This window comes from Octopus sinensis, linkage group LG11, assembly GCF_006345805.1.
Source record: "Octopus sinensis linkage group LG11, ASM634580v1, whole genome shotgun sequence".
Lineage (NCBI taxonomy): Eukaryota > Metazoa > Mollusca > Cephalopoda > Octopoda > Octopodidae > Octopus > Octopus sinensis.
This window is the reverse complement of record NC_043007.1, coordinates 21,794,447-21,808,705: the sequence shown is the minus strand read 5'-3', so window position 1 is coordinate 21,808,705 and position 14,259 is coordinate 21,794,447. Positions and strand designations below refer to the sequence as shown.

The 14,259-nt window shown below is 37.8% G+C and overlaps 1 protein-coding gene across 1 annotated transcript in view; it reads left to right on the top strand.

The window, feature by feature from the left end:
- Positions 1 to 14,259, top strand: part of LOC115216962 (low-density lipoprotein receptor-related protein 6) — a 91,916-nt gene that overhangs the window by 70,185 nt on the left and 7,472 nt on the right. The window contains exons 7-14 of the mRNA XM_029786433.2: positions 667 to 917; positions 2,932 to 3,072; positions 4,786 to 5,084; positions 6,339 to 6,565; positions 7,957 to 8,141; positions 10,127 to 10,333; positions 12,794 to 12,949; positions 13,780 to 13,982. Coding sequence (XP_029642293.1) covers positions 667 to 917; positions 2,932 to 3,072; positions 4,786 to 5,084; positions 6,339 to 6,565; positions 7,957 to 8,141; positions 10,127 to 10,333; positions 12,794 to 12,949; positions 13,780 to 13,982 — 1,669 coding nt within the window. The remainder of the gene's footprint in view (positions 1 to 666; positions 918 to 2,931; positions 3,073 to 4,785; positions 5,085 to 6,338; positions 6,566 to 7,956; positions 8,142 to 10,126; positions 10,334 to 12,793; positions 12,950 to 13,779; positions 13,983 to 14,259) is intronic.

Sequence of the window (14,259 nt, the reverse complement as noted above, 5' to 3'; positions counted from 1 at the left end):
TCCAGTATGTAGAGACATCCTGTTTGCCGCAGATTGTCCGCAGACGCAGGGACAGAACGACCGAGGAGCTGCCGGTTGCCGAAACAGACACTCCGAGGATTTTTCACCAGAGCCCCGTCTGCCGGGTTGTGGCCCTAATACCACTCGGTGTCAGACCAATCCGCCTTGGGTGGCCCTACCAGGAGCCGAAGTTCCCAACGGCATAGCTCTGACACTACCCGTTGCCAGCGTCCCCACCACGGTGAGGAGGGGATGGACTTTGGGGACGCAATACTTATTGCTGTGGTACTTCAGTTTTTCTAATCCCTGTAAAAGAATTCGAAAGGTTAAACCTCCAATCAGGCCTTTTGTGATATCCTTAAAGTCAGGAACTTTTCAGCATCCCCTCATATATACATCATTTTGTGTTTTTAAACACAGTACATCCATAGGATATGCTATCTCTGATGAATATAGCAGTAAATTTTGTGTCACAATGTATTTACATTTAGTATGATAGACAATTAGCTTTATGTGTTAATGTTTTGGCAATTATTGTATGGTGTGTATTCAACTTCAGTGTTGGCTAAAATTTTTCAGATGTGTTTTTTTATTTTGATATTATTTATTTAGGTATTGTTTCTATTGTGCACTTTTCATCTGTATCGCCTTTCCTAAATATTGCAGGCATATGTACTGGACTGATTGGGGAACCACTCCAAAGATAGAAAGGGCCAACATGGATGGCTCTGAACGAGTAGCTCTGATTAATTCTTCATTAGGCTGGCCAAATGGTGTTGCTATTGACTACCACGAGAAGAAGCTTTATTGGGGAGACGCTAAAACAGACATGATTGAATTCTCCAACCTTGACGGAACTAATAGAGTTGTTCTTGTATCAAATGATTTACCTCATATATTTGGATTCAGTTTACTAGGTGAGTTGGATTTTCACTTTGGTTGTTACCATATTTTATAGCACCATATGTGCTGTATGATGATGCTGTAGAATATATCTTTTTATTTTGCAGCTTTTACTTGTCTCAGTCATTGGACTGTGGCTATCTGAGGGCACAAAAAAATCAAATGGAAATTGTAGTTGTGATACCTGTGCCAGTGGCACGTAAAAAAGCACCATCTGAACGTGGCCGATGCCAGCGCCGCCTTGACTGGCTTCCATGCCGGTGGCACGTAAAAAGCACCAACCAATCGCGGCCGTTGCCAGCCTCGCCTGGCACCTGTGGAAGTGGCACGTAAAAAGCACCAACCAATCATGGCCGTTGCCAGCCTCGCCTGGCACCTGTGGCAGTGGCACGTAAAAAGCACCCACTACACTCACAGAGTGGTTGGCGTTAGGAAAGTCATCCAGCTGTAGAAACACTGCCAGATCAGACTGGAGCCTGGTGCAGCCTCCTGGCTTCCCAGACCCCAGTCAAACCGTCCAACCCATGCTAGCATGGAAAACAGATGTTAAACGATGATGATGATGATGATGATGACCCCTAGCATTTATTCTTATTGGTCTCTTTTACCAAAAGTACAAAGCTACAGGGATGTCAACAAACCAATATTAGTTGTCAAGTGCTGGTGACGTGAAAAAAGTACCCAGCACATGCTGTTAAATGGTTAGTATTAGGAAGGGCAACCTGCTTTAGAAACCCTGCCAAAGCAGACACTAGAACATGATGAAATCCTTGAGCCCATCTGGTCCTGTCAAACTGTCCAACCTATGCCAGCATGAAACATAAATGTTAAACAATACTGCTGATGATGATACAGCAGGATTCTGCACAGTTTCTGTCTACTTAATTCACTCATAGGAATTGGTCATCCTGAGGCTGTAGTAGAAGACACTTGTCCAAGGTGCCATGCAGTGGGACTGAACCTGAAACCATGTGTTTGCAAAACAAGCTTCTTAACCACACAGCTCACGCCTGTATCTGATATGATGTGCAACCACTTAAGAGTGTACAGGGTACTTTTCATGTAGCACCGACATCAGAGAGGTTACCAAACATCTTGCAAGACAAGATCCCTCAACTGAGATGAGTGAATAGTTATTTCTTTACTACCCACAAGGGGCTAAAACACAGAGAGGACAATCAAGGACAGACAAACGGATTAAATCGATTACATCGACCCCAGTGCGTAACTGGTACTTAATTTATCGACCTTGAAAGGATGAAAGGCAAAGTCGACCTCGGCGGAATTTGAACTCAGAACGTAACGGCAGACGAAATACTGCTATGCATTTCGCCTGGCGTGCTAACGTTTCTGCCAGCTCGCCGCCTTAAATATGTATAAAAATATAAATTTCTTTACTACCCACAAGGGGCTAAACAGAGGGGACAAACGGATTAACCCTTTTGTTACTAACCCAGACAAAACTGGCTCTGGCTCTGTGATAAAATGTCTTGTTTTCAAAAGTTCTGAATTAAAATCTTCCACCAAACCTTAGTCACAATTTATGTTCCTATCACCAGCTGAATGATAACTAAGTTATTTTACTAAATTCTTTGTTATATTTAGAATGATTGAAAGAAACACAAAGCATCTCAAAATAAATACAGTAATGAAAGGGTTAAGTCGATTACATCGACCCCAGTGCGTAACTGGTACTTAATTTATCGACTCCGAAAGGATGAAAGGCAAAGTCGACCTCGGCAGAATCTGAACTCAGAACGTAATGCCAGACGAAATACAGCTACGCATTTCGCCCGGCGTGCTAATGAGTGAATAATATCAAGGGAGGTGGGTTGTGTGCCAGATGATGAGAGGTTAAAGTACAATTTAAGGACAGGAATAGATGTGTTCCTGTAGAGGAGATACGTGACTACCCTAGCTACCCTAGTTAGCAAAGAGGGAAGATGATTGTGCAGCTGCATTGGGATGTACCCTCAAAGGACATTGTATAGCTGATACTTAACCTAACCATTTTTTACTGTTTGCCAGGTGACTATGTATACTGGACCGATTGGCAAAGGCGATCCATTGAACGCGTGCATAAGCTTACTGGTGGAAAACGTCAAGTAATTATTGACCAGCTTCCAGATTTGATGGGACTGAAGGCAGTGAGCATGCACCAAGTTGAAGGTAAGGCTTCGTTTGGTTTCTCATTTTGTAATATTTCAATTATTCAAATCAGACGTATTATCTATTTTCATGTTTCTGTTTCATTTCCATGAATTATTTGGTATAATTTCTCTTTTAATTACATAAGTAATTAAAGTAGAGCATTGTAGTACAAAAGTAAAAAAAATGAATGGAATAAGGAATGAGGAAAGCTTCTAACAATGCAGAAAGTTTTTAAAAAAACCGGTTCTTTTCGGTTTGACCGGCAGTTTTTTAAAATAATTTCCACGTAACTAAACACTTTTAAACTTAGTATACTGGTAGAATGTGTTTATAAAACATCTTTTTCTCTTGGCTTTATTGAGAAAATTCTATAGTTTGTAAGATATTTGTTGTTTCTTTTTCTTCAATTTCTGCAATTTCAACCAATCAATGACGTCTATTGAGGTGAAAACATTCTGTGCCATATGAATATGTCCCTCGTTTAAGAAACAGATTGGGTTTATTTACATTTGTGAAGAAAAAAAAAGATACCCTTCCCCCTATCCCTAACCCTAACCCTAAAACAGATTGAAATGCAATAGATCGATACTAGGGTCATAATTATGGGTGACAATTTCATATGACACCACTAGAAAAAACTGCCGTTCAAACCGAAAAGATTCAAAAAAACTTTTATATTTCAGGAACAAAGGCTTATCTTCAGAAGAATACAGTGAAAGAAATGTGTATTTACATAGATCCTGCCATTTCTTTATTTCTCATATCACCTGTGCTGGTGGCACGTGAAAAAACATTTGAGGGAGGTCGTTACCAGTGCCGCTGGACTGGCTCCTGTGCAGGTGGCACGTAAAAAGCGCCATTTGAGCGTGGCTGTTGCCAGTACCGCCTGACTGGCCCTCGTGCCGGTGGCACGTAAAAGCACCCTCTACACTCTTGAATTGGTTAGCATTAGGAAGGGCATCCAGCTGTAGAAATTCTGCCAGATCTGATTGGAGCCTGGTGCAGCCATCTGGTTCGCCAGACCTCAGTCAAATCGTCCAACCCATGCTAGCATGGAAAGTGGGCATTAAACGATGATGATGATTTATTTTTCTACAACATAAGCATTTAATTTTGAATTGTTAATATATTTCATAATGAAAATGTAATAACTCCAGTAGTATAAGAAAATTAATGCAATTACATTAAACTTATAATGTCCTGTCTTGAGGATATTGTTTGGACTTTACAAGGAAAAGCTAATGCTCATCAGAGTGAAAAACAAGAGCATATACTATAAACAAAAATAATAAAATAAATATATGCATCCTTTTAAAGCCTATCCAGGTTCATGGGCCCAGTTTCCCGGTTTCTATGGCGTATGTGTTCCCCAGCTGGATGGGACGCCAGTCCATCACAACGTTACTCATTTTTGCCAGCTGAGTGGACTGGAGCAATGTGAAATGAAGTGTTTTGCTCAAGAACACAACGCGTCGCCCGGTCCAGGAATCGAAACCACAATCTTACGATCATGATGCGGACACCCTAACCACTAAGCCACGTGCTTCCACCAAGTCACATTTAGCAGTTTTTAATAATAAGGAACAGTTGAAAGCTGCGTTATTGAATGAATAATGGTCTTATTGATAATACTTGATGCCATTTAACATTGTTTCAATAACAGCTATAAATAATTTCTGTATTTTTATAGCAAAATGTTTAAATTATATTGTAATGCTTTCTTATTTTCAGGAACTAATGGTTGTGTTGAAAACAATGGCGGTTGTAGTCATCTATGTTTAAATACATTCCCAAAGGGTCCCGTGTGTGCATGTCCTACTGGGATTTTCTTTGAGCTTCTTGATGATGAGAAAACCTGTGTAGTTCCTGATGGATTCCTTCTGTTCTCTCGAAAAGAAGATATTCGCCGTATCTCACTCGAAACTAACCACAATGATGTGTTAATTCCCATCCAGTCAGTTAAAGATGCACACTCCCTGGATTTTGATAACAGTGATAATAGGATATATTGGACAGATGCTTCACTTAAAGTATGTATCTTGTATAATGAAGACCTTTTTTTTTTTCTTTTTTCCTTTCTTTTATGATTTACCTCCTACTAACAAAAAGCAAAGCAGTTTAGTTAAGAGTACCAAGCCGGATAGCTTGACAGAATCTTGTGAACCAGAGGACTACAAGGAATACACTAAGCTCTAATGTCTGTTTTTGGCATGTTCTACGGATGGATGTCCTTCCTAATATCAATTACTTTACAGACTGTTTTCGGTGCTTTGTATGTGGCACTGACTCCTTTGAGCTCACTGAGTAACTCAGAAGATTGGAGTAGATTGCCTTTGGATTAGATTGCCTATGTCCAGTCCATTGCAGGATGAAGGCCTCAACATATTCTCTCCACTCAACAGATGTACAGGCCTTGAATTTGAACTAACTCTTGCACACTGGTTTGACATGGCATGGCTGAGTGTGTGCAGTTTTTTATACTCACACCCAGGAGTAGTTAAGTCAATTACATCAACCCCTGTGCTCAACTGGTACTTATTTTATCTACTCCAAAAAGGATGAAAAGCAAAGTCAACTGACATGATAAAACCTCTCAACTGAGGGGTAACCTAGTCTTTATACCAGGTAATGAGAGGTTAAAGTATGTTAAAGGGACAGAATCAGGTGTCTTGCTGTAGAGGAGATACATAGAAAAGAGAAAGGCTGGTGGTGGCAGTGAGAATTTGAATTTGTAAAACCATCCAAACTTTGCTTCATACAAAAGAAAAGAAAAACAAATTAAAGAAGTTGCTATTTATTGTAATTAACTCTTAACTATGACCCGGCAACGCCTGGTCATAGTGCTAGTGCATGCATATACAGCTGCGTGTGTGTGCACATACACGTGAGTACTGTCCAAATCTCAGACCAATCACATACAGCTAGCTGGCGTTCAATTGGTGTATCAAGTTTCGGGCATTTTGATTAGGTTTTGGATAGAAAATTCACAAAAAAAGTCACTTCTATTGATTTTTTAATGGCTTTGCAGGGTGACTGGGGAAATGTAAAGATGTGCACGACCACCCTTGTATGGTTTTGAATGACCATAGAAAGTGCGAGCCCTCTAACTGAAAAATTGTGGATTTGTATAAAGGACACACACACAGACATTTTGCCGTTTATATATAGAGAGATTATGGCCAAGTTTATTTTGATATAAAATTGTTTAAATGTTGGTTTTCTTTTTTTTTTTTCTTTTACATGACTATAATTTCAATCTTGACCCCGTTTATTTGATATTTCAGCAAATAAGTCGTGCATTTATGAATGGTAGCTCTCTAGAACACATAATAGAATTTGGAATTGAATATCCTGAAGGAATGGCTGTAGATTGGATTGCTAAAAATCTTTACTGGACTGACATTGGGACAAAGCGAATAGAAGTTGCTCGTCTCGATGGCAAGTCACGTCGCGTGCTCATCTGGAAGGATCTATCCAACCCACGTTCAATAGTATTGGATCCACCTGAAGGGTTTGTATAACAAGTTACCAGTTCTTCTCACCCTCCTCCCACTGACTTTCATTTCAAAATTAATTCTATTAAATTTATTGATAAAAATTAGGAATTTTACACTCTCTCTCTTTACTCTTTTACTTGTTTCAGTCATTTGACTGCGGCCATGCTGGAGCACCGCCTTTAATCGAGCTACTCGACCCCGGGACTTATTCTTTGTAAGCCCAGTACTTATTCTATCGGTCTCTTTTGCCGAACCGCTAAGTGGCGGGAACATAAATACACCAGCATCGATTGTCAAGCAATGTTGGGGGGACAAATACAGACACACAAACACATACACATACATACATATACATATATATACATATATACGACGGGCTTCTTTCAGTTTCCGTCTACCAAATCCACTCACAAGGCTTTGGTCGGCCCGAGGCTATAGTAGAAGACACTTGCCCAAGGTGCCACGCAGTGGGACTGAACCCGGAACCATGTGGTTGGTAAACAAGCTACTTACCACACAGCGTCCTCATTTTGATTGTTGCTTTCACTAAGTTTCAGTTGTTGTCCACTCCAGCCTTCTTCAGGTGTCTTGTAATTCACAAGACACCACCTGAAGAAGACTGAAGCATAGAATAACCAAAACAGAGTGAAAACAACAATCCGCTCCAACTAATACGTAATATGTAAGAATTTTAGCCAGTGTTATAACTGGATTGGCAAAATCAATTGAATACTGGACAAAATTCCTTGTAGTATTTGATTACTTTGCTCTACATTCTGTGTTCAAATCCTACCTGAGTCAACTTTATTTTATCAGCTTCAGAAGGATGAAAAACAAAGTATTAATTGACCCATTCATCTAATGTAACTGATTGTTCCCATCTCCGAACTTTCTGGCTTTGTGCAAATGTTCAAAATTGTTATATACCATATTTGATATCATAAATGATGCTCACGTATATTACACATGCCCCTATTTCAGTAGCATAGGCGCAGGAACAAGGGATGCAAGTGCAACCCCTAAATAAAAATTTTTTTTTTATGTGAGGGTTGATGAGAATGTATTGAACATCCTCCTGAAAAAATTGGGTTTGCTCATCATAAGCAAATTTCATTCCTGCATTTATGTTCTGTGTTACATGACCCCTTTTGATTCCAACCTGCATGAGACTGTCCCTGGTTCTAAGATACAAACTTCCTGTTTTAAATTGATCCAAATTTAAACCTTCCACATTAGGGAATAAAAAAATTTTTTAGTAGATTGAAGCCTGTGGGAGGTCCAACTTCATATATAGAACCCAGAAGTTTTCTTGAGACATTTTATTTTTAAAAAATGTGTCTTATATGCCACCAGAAATGGTAATTGATTTCAAATTTTACTAAATAAATATATTCTATTTTTCTAGATACATGTACTGGACAGATTGGGGAGAAAAGCCAAAGCTGGAAAGAGCCTCGTTAGATGGCAAAAATCGAAAGGTTTTAGTATTTGATCTTGGTCGCGTTGCTGGTTTGACTATAGACTATGCTGACAATAGGCTTTATTGGACCGATTTAGATAATAAACGTATCGAATCTTCAGATATGTTAGGTATGTAGTCTTTATTTTATTGCCTCATCATCATCATCACCAACATTAGCATTCATTATCATCATCATCATTTAACGTCTGTTTTCCATGTTGGCTTGGGTTGGATGGTTTGACAGGAGCTGGCAAGTCCAGGAGCCACACTAGGTTCCATAGCATATATTATTTTTGCTATATGTGTGTGTGTGTGTGTGCATGGTTGGCTGGGGGTGTCTTGTGAAAATTCATGATAGTTTTAAACAAATGTCACTGTCATACGATTAATGCCCTTTTTTTTTCACTCTTCTGTAAAAAATGTCCCAACGTAAGAAAATATCATCTTGTTCGGAAATAGGTGAGGAGTGATGAGAGGAAGGGGATCCAGAGATGGAAAATCTGCCTTCACAAATTCTGTTTGAAATATGCATTGAAAAGTTGACATTAAACTGATCTCACACTCACACACTCTGGCTCTCCATCAGTTACAATGATGGAGGTTCCCGTTGATCCAATCAGTGGAACAGCCTACTTGAGAAATTTATGGGTAAGTGGCTGAGCACTCCACAGACACGTGTACCCTTAACGTAGTTCTCAGGGAGATTCAGTGTGACACTGAATATGACAAATTGGCAAAGGTCTCAGTCACTTGTCATTGCTCCCATGTTGACTCGACATTCAAAGATCATGTTTTACCACCTTGTTCCATGTCTTCCTGGGTCTACCTCTTCCATAGATTCCCTCCACAGTTAGAGATTGGCACTTTTTTTTATACAGCCACCCTCGTCCATACACATCACATGACCATGCTAGTACAGTCGTCTCCCTTGCTCGCCACATCTGATGTCTCTTATGCCCAATTTTTCTGTCAAGACACTTATATTATAATTTGGTGTATGGGCAAATAAAGTTTTGATCTTTAAAGAAAAGGTTCAAGTCCTTTTTTACTAAAGAGTTTTAAGTTAAGTTAAACTGTAAGTTTTCAAGACTTGTAATAAATAATATTGTTTAAATTCTGTGTGAAATGGTCGTAATTTTTAGTTGGTCGATTGTAAATTTATCTATAAGTGTTTTACTTTCTCATGGTTTTATATTTTAATTAAAGATACATAGTTTATGCTAAAACTTGTTTTTGATTAAGTAAGCTAATTAAGCTATTGGGTTCATACCTCGAAAATAGATTTTGTGTTGTCTCTTTATATAGTAATTTGACTTTGGTTTTGTTATTAGTTGTAATTTTATACATGTTAGGTTTGTTGAATATATATATATATATATATGTTGTTGGTTTATTAATATTTATTATATATTTGTTGTAGTTTAATTTAATATTAACTGCAAAAATATTAGTGATTTATTATTAAATGATTTTTAATATGATAATTAATTTTTCAGTATATTTATTTATCCAATGAATGAGAGTTTTATATAGAAATTATAAGTTATAATTGGATAAATTTGTGCCAGCATCTGTGGTTATACCTATAATTAAAGTTGAAAGGTTTTGGTTAAAAGTAAAGTAAGCTGTAGTTATGATTAAAAGAAAATTTTATGATTAGTTCTTTGGTAAAATTTTTGGAATTGATCTGTTTTTTTTTTCTTTATTGTTTATACTTTGAAATTTTAAGAATAAACTAGGATTAGATACCCTATTATTTTTTAGTGTAAAAATTAATTTTTATTTACCTAAGTATTATGAAAATAATTAAGGGATTAATTATTAATTGCTGTTTAAAACTTAAAAGGTTAGGCAGTTTTATATATATATAATTTTTAAAAAAGTAAGTTTAAAATGTGGATTATCAAATATTAACAAACTCCCCTAACTGGATATGTAAAACTGCTAAACCTTTTAAGTTTTTAAGAACAATTTAAATCTGTCATACATGCACAGACTAAAACAAATAAAAGATGATGCGATGCAGTCGGTAAATATCCACCTTATGAGTTAATCGTTACACCTTAATTTAATGAATTTTTATCTGAATGTTTCAATTGTTTATTCTTCTCAGGAGAAAACCGACAAGTGATCATAGACAGCTATTTACAATATCCACGTGGCATCACCCAATACAAAGATTTCATCTACTGGACCGATTTAGAGAAGAACACAATTGAACGTGCCCACAAGCTAACCGGAACCAACCGTACAACAATTCACCAAAGCCACGATGATTTTGTAATGGATATCCTGGTTTTCCAAGAGTCACGTCAGCCTGGTAAAATTCTATATCTTTACTGCATTTTGAAATTTACTAGCAGTATCGCCCGGCATTGCTCGGGTTTGTTTCGACCCTTTAGAATTGGAATTTTTGAAAAGTAAAAATTTTGCATTATGTAGCTTGTTATTCTCATTAAGTGAACATTTTTCTGGTTGAAATACACTGAAAAATGGTGACACAGCAGTAAAAAAATCGTAAAAAATAGGAATTTTCATATAAAAAAAGCACCCCTTTATGATGTAAATAATTTTTGGTGTTAACATGGTCCGATTTGAATTTTTCCTTCTACGGAAGGAAGAGCAAGCGTTCTTCTATCGTACTCTCAATTTTGGTCAACTTGCACCGCAGGGTCTCGGAGGAGATAGTGTTAGTTGAAGGCTACCAAACCTGCCATACACAGACAACTTCAGCTTTATATAGAAAGAGATTTGGTTTATGTTATGTTTATTTTAATTACAAGATTGCCATTCACCTTTCATTGCATTTCCCACTATCCACTTGATACTCACATCTTGCACCCCCATGAACTTACCCATACTACTTTTCCTTTATCCACCTGCCTATAACTTGAGGGTATTCCCTGATACATCTTCACCAGCATCCTCTTTTTATGCCAAATGAGTCAACCATGTTTTTCTTGTTCTTGTCCCTCTATCATACTTTAACCTCTCATCACCCCACTCAATATTACTCTCAGACATTTCATATCTTATCGGTTGACAAGCTGGCAGAATCATTAGCACACACGGCAAAATCCTTAGCGGCATTTCATCTGTCTTTACATTCTGAGTTCAAATTCTGCCTAGGGCAACTTTGCCTTTCATCCTTTCAGGGTCAGTAAAATAAGTACCAGTTGAACTCAGGGGTCGATGTATCTGACTTATGTATTTGACTTACCTCTCTCCCAAAATTGCTGGCCTTGTGCCAAAATTTGAAACCAGTATTATTCTCCAACTCTGTTGAGAGAGTCTTGCAAGTTGCTTGGCAATCTCACTGGTGCCCGTGGCATGAAAAAACATCCAGTGCACTCTGTAAAGTGGTTGGCGTTAGGAAAGGCATCATCCTACTGTAGCAACCATGCCAAAGCAGAGCTTGGAGCAGGCTTGTCAGCTCATGTTGAAACTTTCAACCCATTTTGAGCACAGAAAACGAACATTAAATGATGGTGGTGATGATGATGATGACATTTAGTTTCATCAATCTGCTTCCCAGTTCATATTCTGCTGAGGCTGAATATACCTTTCATCCTTCTGGGATTAATATAACACTTACATGGCATCACTTTAATCAATCTAAGTCACTCTGCAAAAAGACAATTCTTCAAGGTTGTGCCCCAGCATGGACGCAGTCTAGTGACTGAAACAAGTAAAAGATGAAAAAGTAAAACATCGGAAAGGATTAGAATGAAGGAACCCCCACTACCCCTCCCCCAAAATGAATTTATCTGATAATCCAGTATATAATGAATTACTGGTATACGTAATAAGCACCATTCAACCATGGGTCGATGCCAGTGCCACCTGACTGGCTCCCCATGCCAGAGGCATGCAAAAAGCCCCCCACTACACACTCAGAGTGGTTGGCATTAGGAAGGGCATCCAGCTGTAGACAACCTTGCCAGATCAAATTGGAGCCTGGTGCAGCCTACTGGTTTGCTAGCCCCCAGTCAAACTGTCCAACCCATGCCAGCATGGAAAACAAGCATTAAAAACGATGATGACGATGAATCTAAGGTGGTGAGCTGGCAGAAATGTTAGCACACCGGGCAAAATACCTTGCAGCATTTCGTCTGTCTTTCTGTCCTGAGTTCAAATTCCACCTAGGTCATCTTTGTCTTTCATCTTTTCGAAGTCGATGAAATAAGTACCAGTTAGACATTGGGGTTGATTAGTCTTCCTCCCCAAAATTTGCTGGCCTTGTGCCAAAATTTTGAAATTCCGACATCTGGCAGCTGACTTGGCAGACACCCATAAAATTATTAACCATCTTACTAACAATAACATTGAGCACCTTTTCAAACTCCACCTGTCTAACACCCATGGACATGTTTACAAAGTCAGAAAACAGCACAGCTCCCATGACTTCAGGAAACATTTTTTCACGCTAAGAGTTGCAGAAGCATGGAACAGACTGCCAGCATCAGTTGTTAGTTGTCGGAGCACTGCATCCTTCAAAACTTCCATGCTTCCTGAGATTCACCAACTCTACACCTGAATTTTCTCCCCTCCATACACATGCAAGCATGTATCTGACTCATACACTGTTCACCTCCCAGACATTTGTACATTACTGCATATGCTTTATATGCACTTTTGACAAGTTGTGGTGCACCTGAGCACTGTATACAGTAATTTCATTATTATTATTATTTTTAATATTTATGACTTACTCCTTCCCGCAAGATTGCTGGCCTTGTGTCCCAATTTGAAATCCATATTTGTCTTCTATTTCTGACAGGTTGGAACCCATGTGGAGGTGATAATGGTAACTGTTCTCACTTGTGCTTGGCTCATCCTGCCTTATTTGATCAAATGGACACTGATAACAATATATATTTCACTTGTGCCTGCCCAACTCATTATTCATTGGGAGAAGACAATAAAACTTGTTCCCGTAAGTAATCAAGTTATCTAATTGATCAATTAACTCAAACATTGAAAAAAATCCATATAACTTAACTATCTTCGATTGCGGATCTTTTCGGTTTGAACGGCAGTTTTTAACATAATTTCTAGGTAACTAAAAAATTTTAAACTTCGTATACTGGTAGAATGTGTTTATAAAACATCTTTTTCTCTTGGCTTTATTGAGAAAATTCTATAGTTTGTAAGATATTTGTTGTTTTTTTTCTTCAATTTCTGCAATTCAACCAATCACTGACGTCTATTGAGGTAAACAACATTCTGTACCGTATGAATATGTCCCTCGTTTAAGAAACAGATTGGGTTTATTTACATTTGTGAAGAAAAAAGATACCCTTCCCCCCACACCTAACCCTAAAACAGATTGAAATGCAATAGATCGATACTAGGGTCATAATTATGGGTGACAATTTCATATGACACCACTAGAAAAAACTGCCATTCAAACCGAAAAGATCTTACATTTTTTATGAATCAATGCAAAGCAATTTTTGCCTAATATTATAAAGCACTGATTTTAATATCGTTATTTTTTTATCTGCCCTACACAATATTATTTATGCTAGGTTCAGATTTGAAAAGACTGCTTAATGACTTTCTGAAATACTTCCAATACTGACTAGATTCTTAGAACCAAACATTCATATTAGTTTAATCTGCCGGAAGAAGCAAATGTTGTAAGACTTTGTAATAGTGGATCAAATTTTATTTAATATCATTTTGGGGGACAAAGATGATATATTTTTTCTATATAATCCATTAAGAGGTTAATTTGCATAATTTCTGCCTTTCTTTTTTCAGCACCAGAGTCTTTTTTATTGTTTAGTCAAAAGGGTGACCTTAGTCGTTTGGTGCCAAACTCTGAACATCTTCCTCCGAGTGTTTTGCCCATTCATAACCTGCGCAATGTAAAGGCTATTGATTATGATGTTTATGATAAATACGTTTACTGGATTGATGGCCGGTCAAAGACTATCAAAAGATCGAGAGAGAATGGCACAGAGGTAAGACCTTTATAAATTCTTTAAGTAGTATACGATACAAATGAGATGACTTTTTTTTTCCCAAATGGAAAATTTTGTCAACAAATAGCCTTGACAAATTTTTCTGCTTTGTAGGGTAATTTACCTAGGATTCCTGCCATTTTAATGGCAATTCTACATTCAAAGAATAAATATCATCTTATTTGTATTGTACAATACACATTTCGATGCAAAAAAAACAACAAAAACAAATGTTAGTTGTGTCTTGGGAGAGTCCTTTTCTTTTTGTGCCTTATAA